This window comes from Bos indicus x Bos taurus, chromosome 28 (genome assembly GCF_003369695.1).
Source record: "Bos indicus x Bos taurus breed Angus x Brahman F1 hybrid chromosome 28, Bos_hybrid_MaternalHap_v2.0, whole genome shotgun sequence".
Classification (NCBI taxonomy): domain Eukaryota; kingdom Metazoa; phylum Chordata; class Mammalia; order Artiodactyla; family Bovidae; genus Bos; species Bos indicus x Bos taurus.
The window spans coordinates 5,266,763-5,286,863 of NC_040103.1; the positions used below are offsets into that span (position 1 = coordinate 5,266,763).

The window sequence follows — 20,101 nt, forward strand, 5'->3', positions numbered from 1 at the left end:
CTTATCTATGTTTTGATGCATGGCATGTGAGATTCTCCAACCAGGGATCAACCTGTACCTCTTGCATTGGTAGCGTGGAATCTTAACTTCCGGACCACCAGGGAAGTCCTCTATGTTCAAGTTTAGCATTAAAATTAATTTTAATTTAGAAGGCAATATCATGCTAGACATATTTAAAAAGTGGGGTCATTTCTTAAGGGAAATAGTGATCCTAGCTCATGGGCTAAACTTAAGATCTAGAAGAGCTCTCTGAAGATAGCTGTAGGTCTCGTGCACTGTTCACGCTGATGCCACAAGCCGACATAGCAAAAGACTGATGTCATCATTTAGTGCATGTGAAGGTTAATTTTTAAGGCTGTCCTTTAAAAATGTGAGCTTCCCTGATAGCTCACTTGATAAAGAATCCACCTACAATGCAGCAGACCCTGGTTCAATTCCTGGGTTGGGAAGATCCGCTAGAAAAGGGATAGGCTACCCACTCCAGTGTTCTTGGGCTTCCCTTGTGGCTCAGCTGGTAAAGAATCTGCCTGCAACGTGGGAGACCTGGGTTTGAAAATCCCCTGGAGAAGGGAAAGGCTACCCACTCCAGTATTTTGGACTGAAGAATTCCATGGACTGTATAGTCCATGGGGTCCAAAGGAGTTGGACACGACTGAGCAACTTCCACTTTTTTCACATCAAAGAATAAGCAAATCACCAGCTACTATAAATGGCCCTGACCAGCCTTGACTTGCATTCTCAAAATGTGATTGCTTTGTCTCTTCAAAGACATGGAAGTTTTCACACATGTTACGGAACTGGTTATTAGTATTTTTTATCTTTTCTTTTTTCCAACAGATACAAAACATCCCTCCGTACTTGCCCCCACAAATGTGACAGCTGAAAGGGAAATCAAAGTCATGTTAAAATTCGGGGGAATAGAGACTTTTCTGTAAGGCTAGGGTTAAGAATGCACCTTGCAATTCAGGGGACATGGGTTCTATCCCTGACTGGGAAACTTAAAATCCCACATGCCTCAGGGCAACCAAGCCTGAGGGCAGCAAATACTGACCCTGCATGCTCCAACTAGAGAGTCCATGCATCTCAACGAAAGATCCCGAGCGCTCAGCTAAGACCTGATGCAGCCAAATCAATCACTTGATTAATTAACTTTTAAAAAATTAGGTGGGATTTTTTTCTTTCGTGCTATCACACAACATCTTTGGAGACGGTAATGGCAACCTACTCCAGTACTCTTGTCTGGAAAATCCCATGGATGGAGGAGCCTGGTAGGCTGCAGTCCATGGGGTTGCTAAGAGTTGGGCACAACTGAGCGACTTCACTTTCACTTTTCACTTTCATGCATTGGAGAAGGAAATGGCAACCCACTCCAGTGTTCCTGCCTGGAGAATCTCAGGGACAGAGGAGCCTGGTGGGCTGCCGTCTATGGGGTCGCCCAGAGTCGGACACTACTGAAGTGACTTAGCAGTAGCAGCAACAACACCTTTAGGAAACACACAGGCTTTGTGGGAATTCACACTGTCCTTGACCGTAGTTATTTACAGGATCTATACTCACACCACGGGCTTCTCTGGTGGCTCAGACGGTAAAGAACCTGCCTGCAATGCAGGAGACCTGAGTTGAGTCCCTGGGTTGGGAAGACTCCCTGGAGAAGGGCATGGCAACCAACTCCAGTATTCTTGCCTGGGGAATCCCATGGACAGAGTAGCCTGGCAGACTGCAGTCCGTGGGGTCACAAAAGAGTCAGACATGACTGAAACGACTTAGCAAGCATACTCAGACCATCACTAGCACACAACCCTGATTTTTCTATTGCAGACAGATTTTTGAATATAAAAATGACAAATAGAAATCTGTTTTAAAGTTACATGAGAATATCAAGGAAAGAGAGGACTTTTCAAGGCAAACATAAATGCCAACATTTAAAGAGTTTTACAAAGACATTTCTCAATTATTCTGTTTGAGAAGATTTGTTTCTACTGGGGAAAAAGTACATTAGCTTAGTCCACGCCCCAGACACCCAAGGCTGCCACCGGATACCACCTTACCCCTGACACTCAGCCACTTCAGGCTCCTCAGGTGGCGGGCTGTCTTCCGACTTCTTCCAGCCGATGATGTATTTGTTCACTGCCGCCTGCCTGTGGTAGGCCTTGGACATGGACCCTGGGGCCTGCTGACCACTGCCGTGAGACACGATGTACACTTTGGACGTATCCAGAGACCCGCTGCTTTTCGAACAGTGAGCCGAGGGGCTTCCTGAATGGTGTGAGCCACTGGGGAGACAGACAGACCGAAGCTGTGATACGATCCGATCTCAGCAGTGGGCACGTTACCAACCTTGGAGCCACCATGACTCCTGTCCTCTGTGAGCAAAACTGGGCAGGCGTGGCTGTCTCTCTGCTGAGCCTTTCTTTCCACAGGCTGAGGATGTTCATGTGCAAAACTATACGCCTGTGGCCAGAAGGATGTTCCAAGCACAATTAGGAGAAATCTAATAGAAAAATGGGCGCCACACCGATGCCTCCAAAGAAAAGAAACTCCAATGGTAAATAAACATAAGAGAAGGGGCTCAACCCAGGGAAACGCCCGTGCAAATCATAGCAGGGTATCAGGCATGTTCTCCAGATTGGCAAAAATGGGACAGTCTGATGATGAGTGCCCAGTGTTCACCAGGATGTGGGGCAGCGACTCCTCCCACTGCTGGTGGGAGTGAGAGTGGCAGACAGTTTGGAAAGCAGTCTAGGCATTACCTGTAAAGGTGGGCAGCTGCTTAGCCTATGAGCCAGCAGTTCTTCTCCTAAGCGCACACCCGGGCCAAGCCTCTGCATGGGTGTGGCTGGAAACAGGCAACGGAAGTGCTGACAGAAGCACTGATTCGAACAGCTCCCCCATAGAGGCATCGGCACTGAACGGAGGGTCAATTAGCAAACATGGGTGAGGAAACGAAAAACTCCAGGGAAACACCAGGAAGGACTGGGCAGAGGCTGTGGACAATTGGGGTGAACTTCCCAAACAAAGTGGAAAAAGGAGCAGGTCACACAGAAAGGATCAAGCATGGCTCCATTTTTAAAGTGAGTTCATAAACAGGTGAAACTGAAGGATATGTTGTTCAGGAATGTACGAATCCATAGTGAAATGTAGAGAAAAGCGAGGGGGATGGTCATTGCCAAAGCCAGGCCAGGGGCTACCTTGAGGGGGAAGAGAAGGGCTTGTGACTGGACAATACTCGGGGATCCTGACACAGTAGAGTCGATTCCTCAATCCAGTGTGGGTATATGGATGCTTGCTGTGTTACTGTGTGATATGAAATAATATTCAAAAGACAAAATCCCTAAAAACAACTTAAAGGTCAGCTGAAGCCAGAAGGACTAATGACTCCCATGGGCTGTATGACCATCCCTAGAAATATAAAAACCTAAAGATCTTTTTTTTTAAATTCAGGAAAATCAAGATTCTAATGTTTTATGAAAAATAAGTAAGAACAGAGATCAGGAATCATTTTATGAAGTCGTAAATGTTTCAGTTACAGTTCTAACATCAGAGTTTGGGAAGGCAGGTGAGCATCGCTTTCAGAAACCCTGACACACAGGTGTGCCTCAAGGGTTCTGGAGCCAGACTGCTGTCACAACAGGGAGACCCTGGACTCGTTTACTAAGCTCAGCTTTCTGATCTGTAAAACGCATACAAGGCCTGTCCAGTGGTTAAGACTTCACCTTCCAATGCAGGGGGTGTGGGCTGATCCTTGGTTGGGGTGCTATGATCTCACGCATCTTGGGGCCAAGAAAATAAAACATAACATAGAAGCAATATTGTAGCAAATTCAATAAAAACTTTTTAAATGGTCCGCATCAAAAAAATAAAAACTTTAAAAGCAAAACAAAACAAAAAAACCTGATAAATACTCTTGACCTCAGAGAATTGCTCCGAAGATTTTTCTGAATTAATATTAGTGAAGTAAATGCCGTTAATTTGCTTTTTAGAGTGGTGCATCAAAGAATTATTCACAAGTTCTTGCCATTGGGAGAATTTACCACAGGGTTCCTCACATGATAGCCCCTAGATAAAATAAAATCTTATTCTGAAATCAAACCTGTATACAAAGCAAGGATCATTCAATGACGGAAGCTAAAAAAAAGTCTAATATTAAAAATGATTTTGAAATGGACTTTTTATAAAGGCTCTGAAGGTAAAACAAAACTCAATAAAATAACCCATCTTTGGGTCTTTGTATGTTGGAGACATGGTGGCATTTGAAAAATTATCACACAAAACAAATAAAACACTGCATCTATTTGCTCCTCTGAATCACTTGGTTCCTGGTGGTAAGTCTGGTGTCCCTCAGTAGGATGGTGGCGGTGGCGGCGGTGATGTAGTCACTCAGTCATGTCCAACTCTTTGTGACCCCATGGATTACAGTCTGCCAGGCTCCTCTGTCCATGGGATTCTCCAGGCAAGAATACTGGAGTGGGTTGCCATTTCCTCCTCCAGGGGATCTTCCTGACCCAGGAATCGAACCCTGGTCTCCTGCATTGCAGGCAGATTCTTTACCAGCTGAGCTATAAGGGAAGCCCCCGAGGCTCCCTCAATTTGGGGTCCAGGTCCGTGCCCTGGGAAAGATGTTGTACTGCCGTCCCCTGACCCAAGGTAACCTAAGCAACAGGCAAGGAAGGTTGCATATTGTCACCCTGCTTATTTAACTTATATGCAGAGTACATCATGAGAAACGCTGGACTGGAAGAAACACAAGCTGGAATCAAGACTGCCGGGAGAAATATCAATAACCTCAGATATGCAGATGACACCACCCTTATGGCAGAAAGTGAAGAGAACTAAAAAGCCTCTTGATGAAAGTGAAAGTGGAGAGTGAAAAAGTTGGCTTAAAGCTCAACATTCAGAAAACGAAGATCATGGCATCCAGTCCCACCACTTCATGGGAAATAGATGGGGAAACAGTGGAAACAGTGTCAGACTTTATTTTTCTGGGCTCCAAAATCACTGCAGATGGTGACTACAGCCATGAAATTAAAAGACGCTTACTCCTTGGAAGAAAAGTTACGACCAACCTAGATAGCATATTCAAAAGCAGAGACATTGCTTTGCCAACAAACGTCCGTCTAATCAAGGCTATGGTTTTTCCTGTGGTCATGTATGGATGTGAGAGTTGGACTGTGAAGAAGGCTGAGTGCTGAAGAATTGATGCTTTTGAACTGTGGTGTTGGAGAAGACTCCTTGGACTGCAAGGAGATCCAACCAGTCCATTCTGAAGGAGGTCAGTCCTGGGATTTCTTTGGAGGGAATGATGCTGAAGCTGAAACTCCGGTACTTTGGCCACCTCATGAGAAGAGCTGACTCACTGGAAAAGACTCTGATGTTGGGAGGGATTGGGGGCAGGAGGAGAAGGGGATGACGGAGGATGAGATGGCTGGATGGCATCACTGACTCAATGGACGTGAGTCTGAGTGAACTCTGGGCGTTGGTGATGGACAGGGAGGCCTGGCGTGCTGCGATTCACGGGGTTGCAAAGAGTCGGACAGGACTGAGTGACTGAACTGAACTGAAGAGGTGGTGCTATGATAATGAACTCTCTCCACTTCCTGGGTGTATACCAGTTAGTAATCCCCCAACAGGAAAACTCCTTCTGTTGGCAATGGGCTCTGAAGGCCTGTATGTCTTTCTCCTAACCTTGTTTTGAAAAACTCCAGATCTACAGAAACGGTATAAAGACAGGAGATACCCATCATCGAGATGTAATAGTTGTTACTCTCTGGCTACAGCTGCATCATTTTTCTCTGAACCATCTAGAAGTAGCTGTAGACTTTATGACATCATACTTTCATATTTCCATACATATTTCCTAATAATAAAGATACTCTCCCACAGAGGACCAATGTGATAATCACAAATCAGGCATTAATGCACTATTATTACCTAATACCCACTCCACAGTCTCATTTCTCAGCTGTCCAACATGGCTTATGGCTTCAGTTTCCCCATTCAGAACTCGGGCAGGACTGTGCATTGCCTTCAGTTATCATGCATTTCAAAGCCTTTGATTATCCCTGAGATATTTTAAAGTCTAGGGTATCCATGCATGCGTGTGTGCTAAGTCGCTTCAGTAATCTCAGACTCTTGGTGACCCTATGGACTGTAGCCCTCCTTTGTCCACGGGGCTTCTCCAGGCAAGAATACTAGAGCAGATTTCCATGCCCTCCTCCAATGGATCTTCCAGACCCAGGGACTGAACCCGTGGCTCTTATGTCTCCTGCACTGCAGGTGTGTTCTTTACCACTAATGCCACCTGGGAAGCCCAGGGCATCCCTAGTCTAATGTAATTAATATGATGCATGGAACACCCAAATTTATCTTCTGAAATCACCAAATGGAACGCTTGTGGAAAATGTGTTGTGAATAACAATAGTATGGTCCAAGCCTGATGTGTTTTTCCATTTGTTTATAAAATAGATTTTCCTCACTTCAGTTCAGTTCAGTTCAGTCACTCAGTCGTGTCCGACTCTTTGCGACCCCATGAATCACAGCACACCAGGCCTCCCTGTCCATCACCAACTCCCGGAGTTCACTCAGACTCACGTCCATCGAGTCAATGATGCCATCCAGCCATCTCATCCTCTGTTGTCCCCTTCTCCTCCTGCCCCCAATCCCTCCCAGCATAAGAGTCTTTTCCAATGAGTCAACTCTTTGCTTGAGGTGGCCAAAGTACCGGAGTTTCAGCTTTAGCATCATTCCTTCCAAAGAAATCCCAGGACTGATCTCCTTCAGAATGGACTGGTTGGATCTCCTTGCAGTCCAAGGGACTCTCAAGAGTCTTCTCCAACACCACAGTTTAAAAGCATCAATTCTTAGGCTTGATTAAAAATGTCTTTTACCCCAATAGTAAGAAATTTTAAAGTTAAACTCTAAGAACAAAGGTACTGAATCCATTTGACAAGCAATATGGCAAAAACTTGTGTTTAGCAGCAGTAGCATCGTTTTTCTCTGAAGCTGGTAAACATCCTAGACTATTAGCAATACAATTTTGGGGAATCTTTTCCTTCTAGATTCAAGTTATTATTTTTCGAGTTTTATTGCCAACTTCCCATCCTTTGTACTAAGAGTGTGATGACATGAATAAGGGTAAGCAACAGATAATCACATGAGCCATTTACAGGAGAATACAGAACATGGGTTTTTTTGTCTTGTTTTTTTGGCAGTTGATTTATTTCACTTTGCAAAAGCTTGGTTAGGCTCAGATGAATACAGCTTTGTATTCTGAGCCCTTATCTAAGTGCCCTGCCGTTGTAGGAAAAAAAAAACCAACCAACCCAAACGGGTTTGCTGAATTAGAAGCCCGGAGAAGCAGGAGAGAACAGGCTGGGAATATGCTGGTGCTGCTTAATGGGTGGTGATTCCTGCACACCCACAGTGTACCCGTTCCCTGCTCACACCAGTGCGGCTTGTCTTTATGAGTTGTAAATCTCTTCCCTGTTCTCAGTACAATCCCAGAAAAATACCACATACACAACTCACACTTGCTTTATTCCTGGATGGCTGTTCGGAGCATGCGCGTGTGTGGCGGGGCTGGTGGGGATGGTAGTGGTCGTTGGTGATGAAAATCCAGAATCAGAGCGTGAAGGGTGTTCCACATACAGGTCTGGGCTCCTGACACTGGGAACAGTTAACCTCTGCACCTCCGACTTCCCTAGGCTACCACGCACTGGTTTACTAACTCAATCAACAAATGCGTATCAACAGTCTTCTTAGACTTCCTTCCTGCATTCAACAAACACTGCAACGCCTACCACGTTTAAGAGCCTGTGCTAAGTGCTGCGGGTACAAGGAAGCAGACAGGTCCAGGCTTTTGAGTGAAGGGAAGACTGCAGCCGGGGAGGGGGGCGATGTGGACGGGACAGGATAAGCTGTGAGCACAGACCACCTCACTGTGGAATGAAAAGATCTGCTGCCACGTCGGTGGGCAAGAAACGTCACAGCCATCAGCGGTTTCTGGCCTCCAGAGGTGAACGAGGGCTCCCCGAACAACAAAAGGATTGTCACAAGCTGAAAGCAGAGAGTTCCTTTATTTGGTCGACATCACCCAGGACGGGAGTGCTGAGAAGCAGCTGAGACATGGTGAGATAGACTGTGCAGGGCTGGGGGTGACTAGCCAGGATGCTCAGTGCCGATGCCAGCCCCTAAGAGCCTCTTCTCCTCTTTCACTCCCTGGACCACTCCTGGTCACAACTGAGACCCTGGGCGGTGGGCCTCAGCTCCGAGCTGACCACACAAGCAGACGAGGACAGTGCACAGCTGACGACACTCATCACCACGGAGAATGGGTGCCCCAGGCTGGGCCCCAGCATTTCTGGATCTGCCAAGTCTCATCACTGCTGCGGTAGCTAGGTCCGTTATGCTCTAATGAGCCAAGTTCCTTTTGCCTCAAAGTACCAACATTTCAAATCTTATTTTAAATATAAAATATTAATATAGATAGTACTTAAAAATACTTAAAAACATTTTAAAGTTAAAAATCATTAAAAAAATTTAAAACTAAAAAATTAGAGTATTTAAATTATTACTTTCTCTAGCCCTTCTGCAGGGGACAGACAGGAGGAGGACGTGCTCAAAAGATTTAATTTACTGACAAATTCCACACGAACCAAAGCTGCAACTGAAGTTGAAATGTGGCTTTAAAGTCACTGTCCACTAAGAATGGCAAGAAAAAGGCTTCTGGATGGCAAAGAAGACCCTCACTCAGCCCATGGCCCTTCTACAACCACTGTGCACATGTTTAGTGTGAAGCATGGGCGGGGAAGGAGAAACATCGACCAGAAACGCAATCTAGCACCTCCCAGCGCTTTCTACTCATCTGACCCATCACATTAATGGATGCTTACGGTACTCCAGAAAATCTACTTCAAATCCCTGTTAATATCCCGACTCGACTCATAAATGAAGGTGCTCTGAAAGCAGTTTTCACAGAAATTTTCCTCAACAGTAATATAAAATTCTGTTTATGATGCCATTTACACTTGTCCAGCAAGGTTATCAGAAAACCAGCCGCTGTACAAATCTTCTACACTTTGAACAAACATTAGAAGGTTACAAAATGATCATTTGTGCTACTAAGACACAGATGATGATGTTAGTGACAGGAAAAGAAAAGCAGGAGGCAGCAGCGAGCATGTGTGTGTTACAGGCATCTTCGTGCTTTCAATTTATGTAAAAAAATTAACTTATGTTAATTTCCAGGACTAAGAAGTCTAAAACTTTTTTCAACAAGATGAGACATATCCCATGATATCAGTCATGAAAATCAAGGCACTGCTGATGAGGTCTCTGCCTCAACTGAGAGGTTGGCCGAAGCAATTCACGTGTCTGTGTGAGGTCACAGAGAGCCTCGCTATGGTCCATCGGCTCATCCCTCTAGGCTCAGCAGAGACCATGTGAGGATGAGGGGCAGGTAGAGTGAAGGGCAGGGCCAAGGAGCACAGAGGCCCGTGTGTTGAACCCAATGCCGGCCTTGAGCATCGTCACTGGCCATGGCCCTGGATGCCTGGAGGGACAGTCCTATCACTGTTCATCTGGCTACCCTCCAGCAGCTGGAAGACCTGGGGAAAGTTAGACGATGACTCAGAGCTGAAGGAGGGAAGGCCTTGCAGACAAGAAGGAAAATGACAGGGGTCATTGGTGTGCAGGAAATTCTAGCCACGGCCAAACCTGTATCATTGCAGTTCTTTGCTTGGTCTTTGAAGGGAGGAATCACCAGTGATGTGTTTTAAAGTCACTGTACACTTTTGTCATATGGGAATTGAAAACTACTCATAAAAATATACACACCTACAGTTAGAACGTAATTCCTTTAAATGTAACTAGTCATTATATTGAAAAAGAAAGTGGATCATCAATCTGAACACATTTCCAGTACACAGTTGTGTAAGGGGGCCCGTGGAACAGGAGAATGGGGCACAGGCTTTCAGGCGGACAACACAGAGACCACCCCTCGTTACCGTCCGTCATCATCTGAGTACCGTCCAGCTGTTACCACACCTCCTGAAAATCTGGGACAACAAACTGAACTTTACACTTTTTGGGGGGCACATGAGATCTTAGTTTCCCAACCAGGGGTCAAACCCATGCCTGCTGTAGTGAGAGCATGGAGTCTTAACCACTGAACCACCAGGGAAGTCCCAGGGACAACAAATTGAACTGACAGAGAAACATGAGTGGCCTGATGACAGCCGTGAGCACCTCTGTTTCGTTTTCTCTCCAATTTAAAGAGAAAAGAAGATGTAATCACAAACTTGTTCACACGCACATTTCAAATGAGCCGCTGGACACAAGCCCTCCATCTGAAGTCAGGCAGTTTGGCCCACAGGAGACAATGATCTCAGGCACCTTCTGGTCCTATTTCAGGCCCCTGCCCCCACCCCAGCAGCAGATGATGGTGCCCAGGGTGCCCCAAGTAGCTGCTGGTCACAGCGTGGGGAGGTCCTTACCTGGAGTGGGACGAAATCTCACTGAGGTCGCCCAGGCTGCCGTTGGCAGCCCCACTGGTGGAGATGCCAGGCGCATAGCCATGGACCGCATACATCTTGGCCTGCTCATCATCGGGCCCCGGGATGTCGGAGTCAGCCCACTGCTCTGCCCGCCCATGGACCAGGGACCGGCTGCCCGCCAGGTGCACGGGGCCCAGGACTGCAGCGGGCATGCATGGGGCCGTGTCGATGCCACTGTCCGTGGAGGCCCCCTTGATGTACGTCAGCCCCAGCAACTCGGGATCCATGAGGTCCCCAGACCCAAAGTGCTTGTCGTCGCTGTTGCTGGAGGTGTTGCTGGATAGCGTGTTGCTGCTGGAGTGGCTGGAGCAGCTTTTATCTCCGATCTTGAGAAGAGAGAAACAGGGAGGCTTCAGACAAACCCCACACTCTGCTTCTACACGAAGGCGATTATTCTCCCCAGACTCACGAAGCTACAGACCTGATGATTTCCCCGAACCCTTTCTACTCGCTTGTCAGAGGGAAGCAAGGCAAGAATTTACTTTTCAAAAACATCTTGGTTTCATGCAAAAGTCCCTGAGTCATAATTCCTCCCATCATTCATCTTAAGTTAAATGGGTATCTTTTCAAGTCTTTGTTCAATTATCTGTACATGAACACAAAAGTATTGCCACCCTGTCACTAATCGGAAAGTAGTTAACGAAGGTTCTAGAAGCTGGGGAAGTACATGGGGAATTAAGAGGAGGAAAGCGGCCTTTCTTCAGAGAATGATCCTGTGACAAGGGACAGGGCCAGTCCTGGGTGTGGGGTAGAAGACCTGGGTTTGAATCTCAGTGGGGGGACCCTGGCCAGTCACTCAGCTCCTGTCTGCGCTTATTACGCTGAGCACAGGGATTACTGTGCAGACCCAACCAGCTCACGTGTGCAGAGGCACTGTGTAAGCATGAGCCACACCCACCCCCCAGAACCCCAGTCAGGAAAGACCCGGGGATGATGAGGCGGGGTACTCTTGGGGGTGCACTGAAGTCCCTGGAAGATGAAACCAAGAGAGCAGACTAAATGTCCCATCTGATGATGGGACAGACACGACCCCTCCTCTCAGCCTGGATGGTCAGCCAAGGGCTGTGGAGTCATGAGATCCAGCCACCTGTGATTTTCAAGTGGTTTGGCCCTTCCTTCTTTCCGTTTTCCCTTTCTTCCCTCCATCCCTCTCTTCTTCCTTCTTTCCCTCCACCCTATCAGATCCTTAAGCAAATCCCGATGCCCTTTGTTATCACGAATGGATCTTCTCAAGTTCACCCCTCCCCTCCCCCACTCTCCCTGTGCTGGTGCCATCAGTTGGCTCCATGAGGCTGGCTCGAGACAAGGTTAGGATACAGCTGAGAGATGGAGGCCACATGTTTGCAGGTAACAGCTCTGAGGCTGGCCAATGACACATGGAGGAGGAGAAGAAAAGGAACAACTTGGGTCAGGACCTGATAAGACGTCTGCAAATTTTGAAAAATGAGCTACTTTATAAGGTTGGCTTCATCTGGCAACAACTAAAATTCCTGTTTGCACATTTAACTGGTAGTTTCATTTCACTGAGCTACAGTCACCTACATGGCTCCTTTTCATTTCTGCAAAAAGTAAACAGAACCACATGGGCGCTGTGGGACCATGGGAAGCCTGTCAGCTGGCTGCCGCCGGTGTTCCTGCGTGCCGTCTGCAGCTGCTCCCTGAGCGGCCAGCACCAGGCACAGCAGCACCCACCACACACCCTGCTGCACAGGTTCTGATTTTGTATTTTGTCCACACGTGGATAACAGTCAACAGATTAAAACTACCAAGGATCAAAGGCTGAGGTTACAATCCTGGCTTTGCCAATAATTCACTGGATGACTTTTCTCTGTATTTCTTTATAAAAGCAGAGAGAGATAAAAAGAAAACCTTTTTTTTTTTCTTTTTAACTTCACCCAAGACCCTTATGAGATAAGTGATGCCACTGAGAATCCCTGGCAACAATGCTAATAAATCACGAGTGCTGAGATGAACAGAAGCATTAGTTCATGATGACAAGACTCACGTGAGAAAGCTTATTGGGAGAATCCTTGCAACCTCCATCTTTCTGCAGGCCTCTTTCTTTATAGGAGCTCAGGACTTTGGAAGGTGGGCCGTGCCATTTGGTTTCTGTCACACACAGAAAGAGAAGCCTTAAAGATCTAATTTCTAGTGTTAACAAAGGAGCAGAGAAAATCAGGGGCCAAACACATGGTTCAGTGACCATGATTAGGACTGCGGTTGTAGGACCTTCTGGTCCTACCCATAGAGAGGCCCTCAGAGCAGACAGAACCACCCCATGACGTTCACGGTCTGTTTCCCAGGCACCACCAGCTATGAGCACATCCCGGATGACCTTGAGGGGCCCAGCAGCCACCCTGTACACGGCAGGATGGCGCTGACCAGACAGGAATGGATGAATGAACCAGTGAAGGGGGAGGAAGGGGCAGGAGAGAGGCATGCGGAGGGGGCGGGGGTCCGTATTACCGGCGTGTCTGCTTCCTTCCACGGTGTCCTCCCGCTCCCTGGCCCCGTCACATTCCAAGGGGCCGGAGCCCTGGTGCTCCAGCAGCAGGGGAGACTGGCACCTGGAGAGAGCACAGAGCTGAGGCTTGCCCGCATGCTGTCCCGCCAGTGTCCCCCGTGGGTGCTGGTTCCGAGGGGCAATCCCAGGGATCCCTAGTCAGAGACTCTCTGCTGCCGCAGCCCTGCCCAACAGAGCAGCTTAAAGCATCTGGACCTGGGGGCTCTCCTGTCACGCCTGGGTCCAAAGAGGCACCTGGATGACACCATTTACAGATAAAGGAGGAGGCCACCACCAGGGGCTGAAAGGACTGTGGGGTCCCTGATGGGCTGAGCACGAGCTCGCTGCTTTTGCTGTCACTGTTTCTCCTGGGCCCAGCATACATGTACTGATGCTTCTTCATATCAAATTTTTTAAGGAAAAAGAAAATCAGATCCATTTGCTGCTAGACTACATCTGGCTGGACTTTTGTTTTATGAAAATCCTCAAATAGGACAATTCACTCTTCCAAAGGAAACTGCAGAAAACTTACTTATGTTACCAAGGGACCCTTTCTTCTAGAATCCCAGTTCTAAATCCTGATCTGCAGAAAAAGCCAAGACATGGTTTTTCCATTGACATAAAGCCTCCCCCATCCACTTTAAAAATGCAACTCAAAAGAGAACGATTTCTTTAGGTACAACTTTTTTGTTATCGTTTTTCAGTCTCTAAGTTATATCAAATTCTTTGTGACCCCATAGACTGCAGCACACCAGGCTCCCCTGTCCTTCACTATCTCCCACAGCTTGCTCAAATTCATGTCCATTGAATCTGTGATGCTATCTAACCATCTCAAAAATTAAAAAAAAAAAAAAAAAGTACAACTTTTAAGAACCCCATCCAGCATCTAAGGCAGGGAATGCATGTAACTCAGACTATAAATCTCTACTTCTCAGCCCAAACCAGAAGGAGAGAGGGTGCGGGGAGAGGGTTTCCCTGGGCACATGTGAGAGGAGGAACTGAAGCATCTCTCATCTGGTGCAAGCCCCTCCGGCTGCCTGGTCGGTCCATCGTCTCAGCAGTGCACCCAGCTCCTTCAAGCGGCAGAGGCGACGCTGGCTTGCAGCAATGCACGGAAGCACTGCTGCCGGGGGCAACGCCTGCATTTCCTTGCAAAAATACAGCCACATCCCTGGGGCGGCCCTCCTCTTCCCAAGAGTGTACGGCTATTTGTTACTGCGTCCGTCCATCCTGGGTCCTGTCCACAGGTGCCCTCAGGCCCTTGGGCACCGTGTGTACGGCCCTGCACCCAGCTTCCATTTACTCTCACAGGAGGCAGAGGAAATGTGTCCCATGCTAAATCTGTCTCCTCAGATTCTGGGCTGTGTTTTGGAGAGAAAAACACTTTCAAGAAAGGCTGTGAATTTATTCCTTGTCAGCAATATAAGTGAAGGGAAACTCCCAAGGGCCATCACCCACAGAGTCTCCAAATCCTTAATTTTCATGTATTCAAAAAGACTCTCCCTTATTAAAAAAAAAAAAAAAGAAAACAGACAAGTTCAGAATACACACAAATGAGTCCACTTTCATAGAAATGATGAGCTACCCAGTCTGGAAGCACTGTCCTAAGACAGTACTATCTGAGTCTCTCTGTCCCCAGTGGTCCTGTGCACAGTAAGCGCTTCTGAATGTGCCCTGGAGACATGTCCCCCCAGGAGCCCACAGAAGGGGAAAAGGAGTGGTACCCGTCGTATCCAACTTGCGGTCTCCAGGGTCCGCTGCTGCCCGGTCCGGGGTCGCTGGACGATGACTGATTGCTGGGCGAACTTCTGAAAGGTTGACTACAATCAGTAACAGGCACGGAGGTGGGCTGCCAGCATCCAGACCTGGCTTGTTTTGACTTACAAATGAATTCATTTTTCAGTGACGAAGAAAAGGGGAAACACACATTGTGATCATGGACAAATAAACTGAGAATTGGTGATGCCATGCGATTTCAGGGGTATTATGGTTGGTAATTTATTACAGGAGGAGATGTGGCAGGAACAAGGCTTTACCATCTAAAATTTGAAAGCACAGCTAAAGATCCCAGTTAAACAAGGGGGACAGCAATAGAATACACAGAAAACACCACTACTACTTGGTCTATGAGACAATGCAAGGGACGTTGTGGTTCTATATTTAAAACCGAGGCAGAGAGAAAACTCTAAATTTGGCAAAACCATTTATTTCTGCACATGTATTGAATGTAATCCTATTTATTTCAGACACACAAAAATGCGTGACGCTTGTGAGAACTCGTTTGATGAAGACGTGCTTGCCAACTTTTCATTTTGCTATTAGAAGCCTTCCTTGAGTGTGCGTGTGCATGCGAAGTTGCTTCTGTCCTGTCCAACTCTTGCCAACCCTATGGACTGGTTCCTCTGTCCAAGGGATTCTCCAGGCAAGAATACTGGGGTGGGTTGCCATGCCCTCCTCCAGGGGATCTTCCCAATCCAGGGACTGAACCCAGGTCTCTTTACGTCTCCTACACTGGCAGGTGGGTTCTTTAACACCAGCGCCATCTGGGAAGCCCAGAAGAATTCCTTATAATTTACTAAATTATATGTTAATAAGGGAGGTTCTAGGAGAAGGAAATGGCAACCCACTCCAGTGTTCTTGCCTGGAGAATCCCAGGGATGGGGGAGCCTGGTGGGCTGCCGTCTATGGGGTCGCACAGAGTCGGACACGACTGAAGCGACTTAGCAGCAGCAGCAGCAAGGGAGGTTCTATAGACCCCTTCCCTTCCGATGTCACCCCTTTACACCCAGGCTACCTACTGTATGCATCTCTCTGAATATTATAAACTCAGCAGACCTTTGAGAAGGGAGAGCCAGAGCCCAGATGATCTACTGTCAGGTTAGTTAACACCATTCCTGTGCTCATTCATGGAAAAACAGACTGGAGAAGTCAGAGGAAGCCCACATGTTTTAATCCTAGTAATTATTATTAACACCTATAGAGACTTACACCTACGGGCCAGGAGTGTTCTAAGCAGTTAACCTCTGTGGACTGATTCGGTCATCATAAGGCCCTGTGGAGGTCTCTATTATAGCTAAGTTTACTTTTCAGAGGAGGAAACTGGAGAATGGGAGAGGCCAAGGAACAGGACAAGGTGATGACACGTTCAGCGGGCAGCCTGGCTCAGTGACTGCTTACAACATATGCTCTATTAGATGAAAGCCTAACAAGGAGTTTTGAGGAAGCTCTTGGTGTCTCCACAGCCCATAAGTTATGTGAAAGTTAAAACAAAGGGAGTAAAAATCAATAGCAACAACAGATCTACTATGCTGTTCACTTAAAACTACTTCTCCAGGTCACATCTCTAAATTCTCAGCAGCTTATTGGATTTCACTCTTAAACAGGTGCACCCTCTCAGGGAAAAACTTAATTTTAAATTCAACTCCTTCCGCTTAAAATGAGAGAGAAAAGCAAAGAGATGCCAATGATCTTAGGACCTCTGAAAATACTGTGACCATTAGGATGACAGGATTTCATCAATGATTTTTGTGGCTTTGTTTTCTTTATACTCAAAACTGTTCATGCTTATCTAGAGGCTCCTGCAGAATGGTTTCCCAACGTGGTTTGGAGAGTGAGTTGACAGGAGGATTACTGTGGAGAGGTACAGTGGTGGCCCTGGGGGTGGTGTCCATGGGGGAGACCTGCATGCCATCAGCACCGTCGCTGGCTGGGACCACGAGTGCCCCCGTATTCGGGGCCTGCCTGGCGGCCCTGCTGCCCACGTGGTCAGAACAAGCTACTTCAGAAATGACTAAGACACACACAAGTCCCCCAACCACGCGAAGTTCCAAGCCAGGGCTTTACCAGGGCCACCAACTTACCTGGTACCATCGGGCAGCTTCCGGTCGAAGGAGGTGCTGCGGGGGATGGCGGCCTGGCTCTGCGGGAGAAGGGGCTGGCACTGCAGCCGGTCAGGCGTGCTGGGCACCGGGGAGACCCTGGGCAGGGGCTGCAGGGCGGGTGTGGGCACGCGGTGCCACGTGGTGTTCCTCCGGAAAGGGGTCTTGTACTCGCAGGGGGCTCCCTCGCTGTCGAGCTTGTACTCCACCATGGGGATCCGGCAGAGCTCCGAACACCCTCTGTGAGCCAAGAAGAGATGGTTAGGGGGTGCTCAGCACTGAGCCACTAGCTCGACTCACGCACAGCCTCGCATGTGCTTCTCGGGACTCAAGGATGATGGTGCGAGGCCATCCACCCTCAGCAGTAGACCTGGCTGACAGTGACCTCATCTGTGTGTCACACAGCACAGACCAGGAGGATCTGGTCTCAAGCCTGTGGCTCTGGTTAACCTTGGCTGTCCAGGGTTTCATGCATAGGCTCTGTCTGGTTAACCTTGGCTGTCCAGGGTTTCATGCATAGGCTCTGTCTCTCCAAGTAGTTTGCAAACTACTACTGATTGCAAAATCAATCCCTGGGCAGATTGGGATTGATCTTTAACCAATCTGCATACATGGAATTATTTGCATTGAAACTGGGTGATAAATACACGTTAATAGATTAAAAACACCTCATATATAATCTGAACAGATACATGAAAGTACAGTCATATAATCAGGAATTTGAGTCACATGTCACTTGTTTCTCCTGAATCCGAGAAAAGTAAAAAACAAATTCAACAAAAGCTGTCACAAGTCAAGGAAAAGCCTGAATGCCCATCCTGTTGAAGTCACATTAGTTAGTTACTTAGTTATCACTTACTTAGTCACTACTTAGTCAGTCACTTAGTTGCCATGGTCACTTCCTTGAACTAGTGTCACAGCTCCCCACAAATTATCTCCCACAGGCTCAAATGACCGGTCAGGGATGTAAGACCCTTTAGCCTGAAAAATGTGATCTAAGTCAGATATCCCTCAAGTTACATTGTGTACACATTACTGATACTACTGACTTGACTAAAGTGACCTGCGAAGCCAACTGGTGTTTGGCCAGGACACAGGAAGACTGGGTGAGTCTCAAATTTGAGTGTCGGGGTAAACTGTCCCAATTTAGCATGTGGATGAAGACTTGCCTCTCCCTAGACATTCTGTAGTCAACAGAAAAACTCTCATATTCACCCTCTAAGAAATCTATCAGGGCAATAAGGTGTCACTCTTTAAAAAGGAGAATTGCATCCTCAAGACAGTGGAGTAGAACTTTTCAGAATCATTACAAAGGAACAAAGACAAGAAAAACCATAAACAAACTTGATCACCAACAAAGCTTGGAAACACCAAAACACAGTACATAAGGATAGGAGGCAAATGGTGGAACGCCAGTAGTGGAGCAGGGAAAGGCAAACCCAAGGATGTGCAAAGAGAAAGACAAGGAGAAGCACGTCCATCCCCTTGCACACCTGAGCAGGTGCAGGAACAGGAAGCATCAGGCACCACAGAGGGTGGAAGAGAAAGGGAAGGAGTGAACAGTGAGCCCCCAGCCAGCACTGGGCCCCTCAGGCAATACCCACCGCCACCTCTAAGGGGCAGCAGCAATGGTCAAGGGAACACAACATGAAAGGCGGAACTCAAGGCCAGGAGGGACCCAGAAGAGCAGAGATGAAAGCAAAAAGTGAAGGGAAAGCCTTGCTGGAAACAAGATCCCCAGGTTAGTCCTCGTTCCTTCACATCCAGCTTCAGGATCATCCTGCAAAAAACAGGGATCTTTCTCCACAATGAAGACCAGCAGGTGCAAGCCACCCAATCACCCTGCCACGAGGCTCACCACCCTCAGAGAAAGAGGAGGAACCTCTGAAAGTGTTAGTCACTCAGTCATGTCCAATCTTTGCAACCCCCTGGACAGCAGCCCACCAGGCTCCTCTGTCCATGGAATTCTCCAGGCAAGAATAGTGGAATGGGTTGCCATTCCCTTCTCCAGGGGATGTTCTCAATCCAGGGATCAAACCCAGGTCTCCTGAATTGCAGGCACATTCTTTATCACTGAGCCACCAAGGAAGCCCGAAATTTAAAACGAGGATGACTGAAATTCAAAATAAAAAATCCAGTAGGACAGATGGAAGGTAAACAGAGGAGCTTTTCCTTAAAAGCCAGAAAATCCAAGTTCAATCTATGAAGTCTAAATTCACCTAACAGAGAAAGAGGAGAGGAAAAGGTGGGGAGGAAATGATCAACAAATAATACACAAAAATTTCCAGAACTAAAGGGAAAAAAAGGTGTGTCAAGACATATTATGGTAGAATTCAGACTCCTGGGTTAAAGCAGAGATCCTGAGTGTCTGGAGGGGAGAAGGCAAGGGACGGCACAGGCCCCACACAGAGGCAGGACACAGAAAAGTTCATTCTTCGCAACAGCAAAGTGGGGTAGAAGTTCTAATCTGTCAAATCAACAGTGCTTGGAGCTTGGGATGGAGAAAGAGAGAGAAATCAAAAACAGTGTTCTGCTTTTTGGATCCGGAAGCCAAATGAATGGTGGTGCTAGCTACCCTTTGAGAACAGAAGGGATGAACTAAAGGAAGCATCATAAAAAGATAAGATGTCTGTTGTAGAGAATGAGTAGGGATTATCTCTTTATTAGTAAACTTGACTTATCTTTTAACTCTCTTTCCCCCAAAGCAAAATTCACCTCTTTTACCTCAGTTCAAGTTCAGTCGCTCAGTCGTGTCTGACTCTTTGCGACCCCATGAATTGCAGCACGCCAGGCCTCCCTGTCCATCACCAACTCGTGGAGTTCACTCACACTCATGTCCATCGAGTCGGTGATGCCATCCAGCCATCTCATCCTCTGTCATCCCCTTCTCCTCCTGCCCCCAATCCCTCCCAGCATCAGAGTCTTTTCCAGTGAGTCAACTCTTCACATGAGGTGGCCAAAGTACTGGAGTTTCAGCTTCAGCATCATTCCTTCCAAAGAAATCCCAGGGCTGATCTCCTTCAGAATGGACTGGCTGGACCTCCTTGCAGTCCAAGGGACTCTCAAGAGTCTTCTCCAACACCACAGTACAAAAGCATCAATTCTTTGGCGCTCAGCCTTCTTCCCAGTCCAACTCTCACATCCATACATGACCACTGGAAAAACCATAG

At 47.4% G+C, this 20,101-nt stretch overlaps 1 protein-coding gene across 9 annotated transcripts in view; it reads right to left on the reverse strand.

Annotated features, from left to right (window-relative positions):
- Nucleotides 1-20,101, reverse strand: part of SIPA1L2 (signal induced proliferation associated 1 like 2) — a 246,944-nt gene that overhangs the window by 32,191 nt on the left and 194,652 nt on the right. For 8 of the 9 annotated variants that reach the window (XM_027531068.1, XM_027531061.1, XM_027531060.1 and 5 more), the window contains exons 11-16: nucleotides 16,914-17,171; nucleotides 14,778-14,861; nucleotides 13,017-13,117; nucleotides 12,556-12,659; nucleotides 10,491-10,876; nucleotides 2,049-2,273 (exon numbers count right to left, since the gene is read on the reverse strand). In XM_027531068.1, the coding sequence (XP_027386869.1) occupies nucleotides 2,049-2,273; nucleotides 10,491-10,876; nucleotides 12,556-12,659; nucleotides 13,017-13,117; nucleotides 14,778-14,861; nucleotides 16,914-17,171 (1,158 nt within the window). The remainder of the gene's footprint in view (nucleotides 1-2,048; nucleotides 2,274-10,490; nucleotides 10,877-12,555; nucleotides 12,660-13,016; nucleotides 13,118-14,777; nucleotides 14,862-16,913; nucleotides 17,172-20,101) is intronic. The other variant, XM_027531063.1, reaches the window with a different exon arrangement.